This window comes from Colobus angolensis, unplaced genomic scaffold (assembly GCF_000951035.1).
Source record: "Colobus angolensis palliatus isolate OR3802 unplaced genomic scaffold, Cang.pa_1.0 Scaffold1, whole genome shotgun sequence".
NCBI classification, from domain to species: domain Eukaryota; kingdom Metazoa; phylum Chordata; class Mammalia; order Primates; family Cercopithecidae; genus Colobus; species Colobus angolensis.
The window spans coordinates 4746427-4760496 of record NW_012110918.1 but is presented as its reverse complement, the minus strand read 5'-3'; the positions used below and the strand labels follow the sequence as shown (position 1 = coordinate 4760496).

At 36.6% G+C, this 14070-nt stretch overlaps 1 protein-coding gene across 1 annotated transcript in view; it reads left to right on the top strand.

Annotated features, from left to right (window-relative positions):
- ABCA10 (ATP-binding cassette, sub-family A (ABC1), member 10) overlaps positions 1-14070 on the top strand; it is a 92795-nt gene that overhangs the window by 48129 nt on the left and 30596 nt on the right. The window contains exons 14-23 of the mRNA XM_011933821.1: positions 318-493; positions 693-812; positions 1508-1646; positions 2102-2192; positions 3388-3527; positions 3768-3887; positions 6617-6815; positions 8838-9004; positions 11600-11733; positions 12124-12261. Of these exons, the coding sequence (XP_011789211.1) occupies positions 318-493; positions 693-812; positions 1508-1646; positions 2102-2192; positions 3388-3527; positions 3768-3887; positions 6617-6815; positions 8838-9004; positions 11600-11733; positions 12124-12261 (1424 nt within the window). The remainder of the gene's footprint in view (positions 1-317; positions 494-692; positions 813-1507; positions 1647-2101; positions 2193-3387; positions 3528-3767; positions 3888-6616; positions 6816-8837; positions 9005-11599; positions 11734-12123; positions 12262-14070) is intronic.

Here is a 14070-nt window from a genome sequence, read left to right as displayed (position 1 = left end):
TTCTGTATATTGGACTTGTTACACAATTGAATAATTTAGAACAGGAAATATTTATCTCATATGTACATAAATTCATGAAAACATTTGTATCTATATTCCACTATTACTTGACATTCCATGTCAAGTCCATTGCTGTGGACACAGATATTTACGTTAAGAGTAATCTGAATTATTCAATGTATTAATTATGCAATTGGAAAATGTGAAGTTTCTTTAATAAAAACAAGTTTTTTGAACAAAATCTAAATACTGACATATATTATCACTGCATAGAATTAGCATTCTGGCAGTAAAGCCTTTTAATTTTCTATTTATAGGATCAACCACTATTTATAATACCCAACTCTCTGAAATAACTGACATGGAAGAAATGAGACAGAACATTGGATTTTGTCCACAGTTCAATTTTCAATTTGACTTCCTCACTGTGAGAGAAAACCTCAGGGTATTTGCTAAAATAAAAGGGATTCAGCCAAAGGAAGTGGAACAAGAGGTAGAGGAACACATTAAAATTGATGGCTTTGGAAATAATTTACTTTTGACTATATTTTTTTTGTTCAGCTATTACTTTACTCTTTGATAGGTAAAGCTTAATCAGTGAAGTTCTACAATAAATTCTTTTCATTTTTAGAGAGTAAAAACTGCTTAAAGTAAAATATTTGGTATTGCTAACACAGAGTTTTTTTTGATAGGTAAAAAGAATTATAATGGAATTAGATATGCAAAGCATTCAAGACATTATTGCTAAAAAATTAAGTGGTGGACAGAAGAGAAAGCTAACATTAGGGATTGCCATCTTAGGAGATCCTCAGGTGAGAGAAAAAATGTATTTTTATAATTAATTTAGATTGGAGGATATGCAACTATTATTAAAGTCCAACTTCTACTGTAGTTACCAAATGTGAGGGAAAATTTATAATAAAGTACCAGTCAAGCTTGTTAGGTGTCCGTGTGAAGAGACCACCAAACAGGCTTTGTGTGAGCAATAAAGCTTTTTAATCACCTGGGTGCAGGCAGGCTGAGTCTGAAAAGAGAGTCAGTGAAGGGAGATAAGGGTGGGGCCGTTTTATAGGATTTGGGTAGGTAAAGGAAAATTACAGTCAAAGGGGGGTTGTTCTCTGGTGGGCAGGAGTAGGGGGTCACAAGGTGCTCAGTGGGGGAGCTTTTTGAGCCAGGATGAGCCAGGAAAAGGACTTTCACAAGGTAATATCATCACTTAAGGCAAGGACCGGCCATTTTCAATTCTTTTGTGGTGGAATGTCATCAGTTAAGGCAGGGCAGGGCATTTTCACTTCTTTTGTGATTCTTCAGTTATTTCAGGCCATCTGGGTGTATATACGTGCAAGTCACAGGGGATGCGATGGCTTGGCTTGGGCTCAGAGGCCTGACATTAGGGATCTGGTGGAGGACTGTATTTGAGTCTAGAAATCATACTAGTTTTCATGGTGCTTTCTGAAGATCCTCACTGTGAAGAGGAAGATGCTTTCATATGTTTCCTCCTCTGTAGGTTTTGCTACTAGATGAACCAACTGCTGGATTGGATCCCTTTTCGAGGCACCGAGTGTGGAGCCTCCTGAAGGAGCATAAAGTAGACCGGGTTATCCTCTTCAGTACCCAATTCATGGATGAGGCTGACATCTTGGCTGGTGATTCTTGGCTTCTTTATTCCAACTAGTTATTTAAAGATTTAACATGAGAGTTATTTTTAATAGCCTGTTTTCAAAAGAAGAAAATCTTGTTTGCAGTTTATTTGCAGGAGCCCATTTCAAGCCTCCACATGTCATTGACTACAACAAGTCACATGGGGTGTAACCCTGCCGAGTTACATAGCAAAGTATGTAGACAAAGGAAGAGGCGAAGAATCAGGCCATCCTTGGAAAGTTTTGTGGCACTTGATTAGCTATGGGGAATGCAGTGAATTTCTGAGGCCTGTTTCACAATAGGCATGGGGATTAGAAATGATACTGCACCCAGGGGCTTAATGACATTACAGTTGTATTGATCTTGCAAATTTCATTCAGTGTTTTGGTATCCAAAGTAGAGAATATACCATGTAAGGAATTTTCTTCACATAATTTTTTGAATCTTCCTTTCTGCTCAGATAGGAAGGTATTTCTGTCTAAAGGGAAGTTGAAATGTGCAGGATCATCTTTGTTTCTGAAGCGAAAGTGGGGTATTGGATATCATTTAAGGTATGTATTCTAGGTGTGGTTATTTCTAAATGAGCATATTAATATGAGGGTAACATTTTATAGAAGCCTTTAGAAATGTAAGAAAGGCAAGTTAACTTTTGGTAGAAATTGTTTTGCAATAAACAGCCCAAAATGTCTCCCTCATTAACATTTCCTTTGTTGGTTATCTCTTGGTTTTAAGCATGCTAATTAAAAAACAAAGTATACTTCTCAAAACAATGTTTTTGTTTTTTTTTTTTTTTGAGGACGGAGTCTCGCTCTGTCGCCAGGCTGCAGTGCAGTGGCTGCAACCTCCGACTCCCTGGTTCAAGGGATTCTCCTGCCTCAACTTCCTGAATAGTTGGGATTACAGGCATGCACCACCACACCCAGCTAATTTTTTGTATTTTTAGTAGAGACGGGGTTTCACCCTGTTGGCCAGGATGGTTTCGATCTCCTGACCTCGTGATCCACCTGCCTCGGCCTCCCAAAGTGCTGGGATTACAAGCGGAGCCACCGTGCCCAGTCTGTACAACATTTTTAAGCCAATATTTATATAGAAAAAATTATCTTTATGTCCTCAATAAGCCATTGATTAATTTTAGCAAAACACTTTGCACTAAAATTCTGTAGTTATATTCCAAATCTCATTGATAGAATGGCAGAATATCACATGGGAACATTTTAGAAAGCATCAAATACTCACAAATAAGCTCTGCAAATAGAAGTTGTTGACATTAAGAGAAACCACTTACTGCATAGAAAACAACTGTTTATTAAAAACCTTATTAATTTTCCATTTATTAAGAAGCAGTGTTTCATGTATTTTATATCCTATCATGATTTTTTTATGTATATCACACATATAGCACAATTGTGATAGTTTTATATATGTATATATATGTGTATATATGTGTGTGTTTGTGTATGTGTGTATGTATGCTAAAATGTCACTGCTTTAATTACATTTAGAGGAATTGGTGTTGATATGTACTGTGATTTTTCCATTTAAAATAATGCAAAATAGGCTACCAATTAGCACTTTGAAGTTGAATTAGCAATTTGAAGTGGAGTATGTGATTTGCAGGAAACAATTACTACAGTTAAGTAGAATATGCCTGTAATACATATAAACTGTTTAATAAAAAACTATCTTTTCATGAGTAGTGGTGTTGGAAAAGAATTCAAGAGACTTATGGCTCTTTTGAAATAATAGTTTACACAGGAATGAAATGTGTGACACAGAGAAAATCACATCCCTTATTAAACAGCACATTCCTGATGCCAAGTTAACAACAGAAAGTGAAGAAAAGCTTGTATATAGTTTGCCTTTGGAAAAAACGAACAGATTTCCAGGTAACTTACTGTGTAATCACATAGAATATATGCAAGTGTTCATGATTATGCTGACTGCATTTTCTGTTGTTCTATAAATCGAGTTCTAAAGCTTATAGAAAAGGTTTCCTTGGATTATTGTGATTGCTTTAATATGAAAACATTTGTAGACATCTTTTTTGAGTAACATTTAGACATTAGTATTTTAATGTACTCATTGATACTTTTAATTGCATTGACTTATTATTATTGGCCTTTTAGATCTTTACAGTGACCTTGATAAGTGTTCTGACCAGGGCATAAGGAATTATGGTGTTTCAATGACAACTCTGAATGAAGTATTCTTGAACCTAGAAGGAAAATCAGCAATCGATGAACCAGGTATAAAAATGTGTGTCTAGCAGAAAATTAAGAAAAAAAAAAAGAGAAGAGAAAAAGATGATATTCTAATTCATGTTTGTAGATTTTTATGTGGATTTCTACCTATAATATGCATTAGACAGAAAATAGCACTGTCCACTTTTAAAAGTATTATAATCATTTTGTATCGAATATAATCAGTCTTGGTGCTAGGCAAATTGCTTTCCAACATCTGTCTGCTTTCCATGTCAGTGACAGACGCATCTCTTTGCAATGACCACTTCTTCCTTATCATCAAAACTCTCTGCTATAGTGATGAGTTCTGATACTGCCTCTTACGTGCCATTCCTTATAAAAATGTGCTCTTAATTAGCTAATAAACTAATTATAATTAATGTATTAACAAGAAGTAATAAAATGTTATTTCCTTAGTTTACTTTGTAATAATAATTAGAAGAATTAGGAGGCTACTATACATAGACCAATGGAACAAGTTAGAGAACACAGCAATAAAGTCACACACCTACAATCATCTGATATTCAACAAAGCCAGTAAAAACAAACAATGGGGAAATGACTTCCTGTTCAATAAATGGTGCTGGGATAACTGGCTAACCACAGGCAGAAGATTGAAACCAGAGCCCTACCTTTCACCCTATACAGAAATAAACTCAAGATGGATTAAATACTTAAATGTAAAACCTAAGACTATAAAAACCTGAGAAGAAAACCTACAAAATACCATTCTGGACACTGGTTCTAGCAAAGACTTCATGATGAAGACTCCAAAAGCAATTGTAACAAAAAGAAAAATTGACAAGTGAGTCCTAATTAAACTAAAGAGCATCTGCACAGCAAAAGAAACTATCAACAGAGCAAACAGACAACTTACAGAATGGGAGAAATTATTTGCAAACTATGCATCCAACAAAGGTATAATATTCAGAATCTGTAAGGAGCTTAAACAAATCAACAAGCCAAAAACAACCCCATTAAAAAATGGACAAAGGACATGAACAGATACTTCTCAGAAGAATACATACATGCAACCAACAAGCATATGAAAAAATGCTCCATATCATGAATGAATAGGGAAATGCAGATCAAAACCACAAGACACCATCTCACACCAGTCAAAATGGTTGTTATTAAAAAGCAAAAAAATAAATGCTAGTGAGGTTGTGGAGGAAAGGGAATGATTATGCTCTGTTGGTGGGAATGTAAATTAGTTCAGCCACTGCAGAAAGCAGTCTGGAGATTTCTCAAAGACCTTTAAATAGAACTATCATTCGACCCAGCAATCCCATTACTGAGGATATAGCCAAAGGTATATAAATTATTCTACCATAAAGATATATGCAGATATGTTCATTGCAGCACTATTCACAATAGCAAAGACATGGAATCAACCTAGATGCCCATCAGTGGTGGACTGGATAAAGAAAATGTGTTGGCGGGGCACGGTGGCTCAAGCCTGTAATCCCAGCACTTTGGGAGGCCCAGACGGGCAGATCACGAGGTCAGGAGATCGAGACCATCCTGGCTAACACGGTGAAACCCCGTCTCTACTAAAAAATACAAAAAAAACTAGCCGGGCGCCTATAGTCCCAGCTACTCGGGAGGCTGAGGCAGGAGAACGGCGTGAACCCGGGAGGCGGAGCTTGCAGTGAGCTGAGATCCGGTCACTGCACTCCAGCCTGGGCGACAGAGCCAGACTCTGTCTCAAAGAAAAAAAAAAAAAAGAAAGAAAATGTGTTACATGTACACTATGTAATACCACGCAACCATAAAGAATGTGCTCATGTCCTGTGCAGCAACATGGAGTAAGCTGGGAAGCCATTATCCTAAAGAAATTAACACAGGAACAGAAAACCAGATACCATATGTTCTCACTTATAAGTGAGAAGTAAACATTGCGTACACACGAATGCGAAGAAGAGAAAAACAGACACCAGGGCCTACTTAAGTGTGGAGGATGAGAATTGAAAAATGACCTCGTGGGTATTATGCTGATTACCTGGATGACAAAATTGTCTGTACACCAAACCTCCAAATCCCCATGACACACAGTTTACCCATGTAACAAGCCTGCACCGAAAATAAAAATTGGAAAGGAAAAAAAAAAAGAATTTAGGAGACTACTATATACCAGCCATTGTGCTCAGTTCTTGAATTATATTGTTTTTAATTCCCATAATAACATCAAGCTGCCCATGAGAAAACTGATATTTGAAGTTATGTCATTAGCCAAAATTGTACAGTTAAAGTGTGATGTATGTGGGACTCAAACAGGAGGACTTTCCGTGGACTTTCCATCGTTTGAAAGCACAATGTCTTGAACTCATTACTGAGATGTCAATCATCAGTGTTGAACTAATCCTGTAGGGGAAATTCCAGATGGCAGAGGAGGCCTTGTGGAAACTCAGCTACATAAATTTGTCTTTGTGCTTCCGCATAAAACTTGCTCTGCAAAAGTATCCCTTAGTGAAGAGCTGCTGTTATTGGTATGAAAGAATAAATGCTTGTTAGGAAGCCTCAATCATCCTCAAAAATTAATTTACTGTCTCATTGGAATTGAATCCATTACATATGTTTGAAGGAAAGATTTTTAATGTAAATTTTGATTGTGGATATCAGTAGCTGAACTTGTTAGAAGTGCTGTTTCAAATAGTCAAACATCATTTTCAAAGTTTTTAAAGAGAAAGTGCAGATAACATAGCCTATTAAAATGTTTTATTACATGATTGTAGATTTTGACATTGGGAAACGAAAGAAAATACATGTGACAAGAAATACTGGAAATGAGTCTAAAATGGAACAGGTTCTTTGTTCTCTTCCTGAAACAAGAAAGGCTGTCAGTAGTGCAACTCTCTGGAGACGACAAATCTATGCGGTGGCAACACTTCGCTTCTTAAAGTTAAGGCGTGAAAGGAGAGTTCTTTTGTGTTTGTGAGTATCAGATTATATCTATTTCGTCAATATATGAAAAAACATTCAAATATTAAGAAAATAAATACATTAATTTATTCATTCATTTAACAGTTTTTAAATATCTTTACCTATCCTGCTGTTACTGAGGAAAATGTCACTGCCTCATGTGCTAGAAGTCAATACTATGACACTGGATTTTTGAGAAAAGATTTTTATTGCAAGTTGACTCACAAGGAGACAGGAAGTCAGCTCAAATCTGTCTCCCTGTGCTGACTTTAAGGCAATAATTTTATTAGAAAAGGTTTAGAGAGTGAATTCTGGAATTAAGCATGATAGAAGAAAAGGAGAGGTCTGGAAAGTCCTCAGGCATGCACAGATATCTCTTCGTGCCTCCTCATGTATCCCTTGTGCAAATTCAAGTGCAATTGGTATGAAATATATGGTGGAAATTCAGACTGTGAAGTCAGCAGGATGATTTTGGACAGACTGTAATTGGCCATATTGGTTCCAGCGGATTTCAGCCAGTTTTATTATCTTACAAGCTGAGGGAGTTTCAGTGTTTCAGCAAATTGTTTCTTGTTTTTTTTTTCTTCTTTCAATCTGGCACCCTACGAACTCAATGATTTCTGCTAGTCATTGGTTTCTTTAACTCTTTGGGGCACAGTTTTACTGCTGTAGTGAACAAAATTGATAAGGCCTTTAAACTTGTTCAATTATATCACAAATCTTTATTGAAGCCTGCTATGGTATACTAGGCATTGTTCTAGGAGTTTGGTTGTATTAGTGAATACAAATGGCACAGATTTCTACTCTCATGGTGTTTACATCTGGTTGGGTGGAAAAGATGAAAAATACTGAATATAAAACTAAATAACTTATATGCCAGGTTATACAAAATAGAGTAGAAAAGGGGATAGGAAGGGATGACAGGAGTTAGAGGTACATTACAATTCTAAATAGGTTTGTTGGCATTGGTCTTATTGAAATTGTTACATTTGAGCCAAGATTAGAAAATATGGAAGGCTAATAGCAGTTGAGAAACAAAAGCATCCATTGAATTTGGCAAAAGGGAAGTTATTAAAGGTTTTATCAAGAGGTCTGAAAGTAGGCAACTCTTTTGTGGTGCTTGACTATGGAGGGGAGTAGAAAGAGCAGAAGCTAAAAGGCAATGTGAAGTCGAGAGGAAAGTTGATTTTATAATGAATGAGAGATACACGGAGGGTGGAGAGTTTGGATTCATTACAGTATTGACAAGGACTGACCTCTTTGTTAGGAGCAAAGATCTATTATGTACTTCAACAGAATAAAAGAATGAGAGGATGACTGAATCTGTGGATGTTTTCTTTTCTTTTGGCAGCAATAAGATGAAGGAGTTTCTGTCCTATTCCTTTTTTTTTTTTTCCTATGAACTATAAGGCTGATAGGGAGAAGAAGGTAGAGTCTCAAGTCTGATGGGAAAGTAGTCATTGCAGAGTGGACTCATATGCTTATTAGAGAAACAAAGATTGCTTGGAAACATTTCACTTGCAGTTTGAATTGGTGGGATGACTTCTAGATATAAAAATAGTGTTTTAAATGTTGCATTTAGTTTCATGAAAATTAAAATATTTGTAAACTAACAATTGAAGAAAGTTAAAATTTTACTTGCAATTGTGCACATAGCAAGCTTGAGGCTGCAGTGTAAAATAGGGCTTCTTTCTCATCAAAAGTACCCAAGCAGGCAGTTTGAGGCCCCTGTTATCTCATAAAATCATTTCCTGTGTTGTCCTGGTAAACCAGCATACTGACAGAGGATTATCCCTGGGTTCCACCTTTTCTCTTGATGCTCTGTTACCCTTGAATATCTTCCAATGTGATACAAATTATGTAATTTTTTTGTGCCAATTCTCAGATTACTGTCACTGTATGTTTCATTTTATCTAACTAAACACCACACATGCATGTGGAATTTCCATAGTTAGCACTTATATAGCATCTTTGTGACTTAAATAATCAGAGGAAAATTGCTTCAGACTCATGTTATAATTTTGTTTTACTTAGGTCACTAGTACTTGGAGTTGCTTTTATCCCCATCATTCTAGAAAAGATAATGTATAAAGCATTTCGTGAAACTCATTGTTGGGAGTTTTCACCCAGTATGTATTTCCTTTCTCTGGAACAAATCCCGAAGACGCCTCTTACCAGCCTATTAATCATTAATAATACAGGTGAGAAACGGGGCTGAAATATAGTGTCAATTTTTATTATCAAAGATCTTTGGAAAGCACATACCTGAGAGACAATTGAAAACAAAAATGGTGTCTGTCCAGCTTGCTCCATTTTCAAGTGAAGGAAACTAATGGGTTAATTTTCTTTTTAAATATTTTTTATTTTTTATTATCTTTATTTCAATAGGTTTGTGGGAAACAGGTGGTGTTTGGTTACATGTATAAGTTCTTTAATGGTGATTTCTGCGATTTTGGTGGACTCATCACCTGAGCAGTGTACACTGTACTCAATGTGTAGTCTTTTATCCCTCAACCCCATCCCACCCTTTCCCGAGTCCCCAAAAGCCATTGTATCATTCTTATGCCTTTGTGCCTTCATAGCTTAGCTCCCACTTATGAGTGAGAACATATGATGTTTGATTTTTCAATTCCTGAGCTACTTCACTTAGAATGATGGTCTCCAACTCCATCCAGGTTGCTGCAAATGTCGTTATTTCATTTCGTTTTATGGGTTAGTAGTATTCCAAGGTGTGTGTGTGTGTGTGTGTGTGTGTGTGTGTGTGTGTATGTTTATAACTTTTTTAATCCACTCATTGATTGATAGGCACTTGGGCTTGTTCCATATTTTCACAATTGTGAATTGTGCTGCTATAAACATGTGTGTGCAAGTATCTTTTTCATATAATGACTTCTTTTCCTCTTGGTAGATACCCAGAAGTGGGATTGCTGGATCAATCGGTAGACTTACTTGTAGTTCTTTAAGGAATCTCCACATTGTTTTTCATAGTGGTTTTACTAGTTGACATTCCCACCAACAGTGTAAAAGTGTTCCCTTTTTTATCACATCCATGCCAACATCTATTATTTTTTGATCCATCTTCAGGTCTCGCAGCCGTGGGTACCAGCACCTGTTCTGGTGGAGGTAGCAGGGGAGCGAAGTGGACTCTGTGAGGGTCCTTGGTTGTGGTTTTGTGTAATGTGCTGGTATTGGTCAGCCTCCAGCCTGGAAGTGGCAATTTCAAGAGAGCATCAACTATGGTAGTATAGGGAGAATGCAAGCTTCCCCTAGGGTCGCCTGGATAAGTATTCAGGTTTCTCAGGTGGTGGGTCAGGGCCATAGAACTTCCAAGAGATTATGTCTACCAGAGTGGGTGGAGAAAGACCAGCAGGTGAGGGTAGGATTAGGCATGTCTGAGCTTAGACCATACTTGGACAGGGCTTGCTGCAGCTCCTGTGGGGCGTGGCGGGTGGAGTTATGATCCCATGGAGATTATGGCTGCTTCTGCTGCATCATGTAGGTCGCCAGGGAAGTGGGGAAAAGCTGGCAGTGACAGGCCTCACCCAGTTCCCACACAGCCCACAAGGTGGTCTCAATGCCCCTACAACAGAACTGAGTTTGTTTCCAGGCAGCTGGTGAGCAGGACTGAGAATTCACCCTACTCTACAAGACTCCCTTTGAGAAAGCAAGCAAGGCTCTCGGGTTATGTGCCTTCCCCCTGCCATGGCTTCTGTGCTCGTGTCTGCACTCCCTGATGATGCCCTCCCCCAAGATTCTGTCTAGGAAACTATGCATTTGGCTGAAATTGTTACAAAGTTCAGCTGGAAGTTTCCTTCTCCCTGTGGTCTTTCCCCAATTCCACTGGCAACCCTCCCCAAGGACCCCTCTGAGACAAAGTCAAAAATGGCTTCCCTAGGGGCTGAGAGTGCCCACAGGGTTCTTCCCACTGCTTCCTCTCCCACTATATTTCGCTTGGCTTTCTAAATTCATCTTAGCTCCAGGTAAGGTAAAATCCTCCCGTGATCTGGACCTTCAGGTTCCCCAGTGAGGATGTGTGTTTGGGGTGGACATTCCCCTTTCTCACCTAGGACACTCAGTTTTTCAGCTGTCTCATGGAGCCTGCAGCTGCAAGCCGCCTCTTTCAAAGCGTCTGTGGATTCTCTCCCTGATGGGTCATTTTAAATCCAGAGCTCCCTTGGTGGGGGGTGGTTGATTCACATGTGGAGGCTGCATCATAGCTTGACTTCTCCCTCTGACCAATGTGACTTCCTTTCCATCTATGATGGAAGTCAAGTCACAAAACTTAATGGGCACAATGGCAAATATCAAGTTAACTTAATTTCGTAAAGATATTTTGAATGGGTTACTTGTACTTTAAATATCATGGCAAGGTTAGTGCCATTTAAGGTTGATAGGATCACTAGGACAAGCCTGGGTCATGAGGTATATTTTGTATGTATTATTCATAATTACAAACATTACACGGTTCTGGTAAAGTTTATAAAAGTCACTACTAGCAAATTTCCTTCCTGTGAGAATTGCAATCTTCTTTTCGTAAACTCTTTTCACCTGGTGAGAATTGTAAGCTAAACGAATATATTTCTGAAAAGAATGAAGGAGCCCGTCACAGTGAAGATGGTAAATGGAACTTAATGTCGTAGCATCAGAATGAATAGTATCGTACTCCTAAAGAGCAAGACTCTTTACTAAGCTATTCTGGGCTTTTCTTAACACGATTGGGAATCATTATTTTAAGCTTTGACTTTGAGTTTCTTGCTTTTTTTTTTTTTCATGTTGCCTTTCTTCCACTACATTAGGATCAAATATTGAAGACCTCGTGCATTCACTGAAGCGTCAGGATATAGTTTTGGAAATAGATGACTTTAGAAACAGAAATGGCTCAGATGATCCCTCCTACAATGGAGCCATCATAGTGTCTGGTGACCAGAAGGTATGTTTGCTTCAATGCACTGTTTTATGATGAGTGGTTTTTTTTTTTTTTTTTTTTTTTGGCCACATCCTAATACTTGGAACGATAGGGAATTTAAATATGTTTTCCAAATTGGCATCATATTAGAGGAGGCTTGAAACTTTATTTGTCACATAAAATGTAAATATTTGACATCTTTTCATGTTAGTAAATGTTAATCCATTTCATTTACAAAACAAGTCACTTGAATTACAAAAATAATGCATCCTTGTCCCAATTCAAAGGAGGCAGAAGCGTCAAAGAAAAATTATAGTCTCCTTACTCTAATTCCACTCTGGTTATATACAAAGTATACAATAAATATATTTACTCTAAGAATTTAGAACTTATATTTGTGTACTTTTTTTTAAGGATTACAGATTTTCAGTTGCATGTAATACCAACAAATTGAATTGTTTTCCTGTTCTTATGGGAATTGTTAGCAATGCCCTTATTGGAATTTTTAACTTCACGGAGCTTATTCAAACGGAGAGCACGTCATTTTCTCGTGTAAGTAGAGTATTGATTTATATAAGAGGCAACACAGCAGAGGGATAAAGGATGAGGGCTCTAGAGTCTACCACGTGAGTTCAAATCCTGCTTCTGCCACTTAACAGCAAGTTTGTTAGCTACTCCTTGCCTTTGTGTCTTCATCTGCAAAATAGGGAGTGTAATAGTACCTACTTTATAGAATTATTATGAAGATTAAATGAATTTACTGAGTACCTAGAACATAGCATGGTGCATATATATATATATATATATATATATATATATATATATACACACACACACACATATACGTATAAATATATATACCAATTTAAATTTATTCAATAACTACTTCCCGAGTGTACTATTTGCTGGTACTTCTGATGTTGAGAATACAGCATGAATAGAATAGACAAAAATCTCACCCACACAGAGCTTACATTCCTGTAAAGGAAAGAGGAAACATTCAAATACACGTTTGCTATTACTTATTCTGAAAGATCAAGAGTCTTTCAAGTACTTTTATGTTTAGTCTAATTAAATTTTTAAAATTCAAAAGTTTTATGGAAAAATTTAAGTATGTAATTCTTAGTAAATTAGATGTAACCTATCACTTCCTAACCCTTATCCTGATCTATTTTTTCCATTACATTTATTAAGACTTTGTATTCTGTTGAGTTATGTTTTATGGCTGGCCTCAACCCTCTAGTTTAAAATCTTGTCTGATCAAGAATTACAGCCCAACACGAATATTAGAAGAACCAAGATCCAAAAGGACACTGCAGAATTTAAAATAAAAGATAAAATATCACAGGACTGTTGAAAACTCATAATTTTGACTTTGGTTTACCATATACAACTTACTAGGTACTCAATGCATGTTTACTGAAATCAATGAATGGATTTGCTTGGAAATGAAGAATACCAGAGATACCTTAAACCTAAATCCTTAATTTTATGTCAGATTGTCAGATTTCCCTGGAGAATTAGATGAATATAAGACATATACACTGATTAATGCAAATGCAAAAGTGTGACTGTATTTATAGACACCCACATATGTCTATGTATATCTCTACCACAAAGGGATTTATGATAAAATATGGTCTAATCCTGAAATTATGATTTTTTAACAGTTCTATTGTTCTTCATTTTAAATTCTGCAGTGCCTTTTTGGGTTTGGCTTCTTTATGTTTTACAACTTAGGGTGTGAAGTGCAATTTTTGATCAGATGCAATTTGGTTATCCTTTCTAAATTGTCAAATAATTCCTAACCGATGTGTTTAATTATGATAGATAAAAAAGGGAAAAATTATAGAAATCATGTGGATGTTAGCGAGAATATGCATAGTGGTTTTAGATAATGAAATTTTATTGGAAAATTGCATAATAAGAAATTAATACTGTATAATGCAAACTCTAGTTTTCTGCAAATGAGATAGGGTGATTTAATTGTAAGTGCAGAAACTATCTAATATAAAACAGTACACTGTCTCTCTAGATGGTAATAGCAATGTGCTACCAGTTCAGAGCAAAAATAAGAAAAATACAATCAAAACTTAGTTCTAGTAATTCCTCAAGAGTGATATCTAATATAATTTCATCTATTTCCCAATACTTCCAGAGTTAATCGTGCCTTTATTTAGTCTTGTTTACTTTTAATATAGAATCAATGTTGTCTCGCCTTTTTTTTTTTTTTTTTAATCAACCTCCTTCTAACATCCTCCAGGACTTTTCAGCAGATGCTTTAATGTTTAAAGACCTCCTAATTTATTTTTCAGTGGAACTGAGTTCAGACTGAGTTTGTCATTGTTTTTCAAATATGAA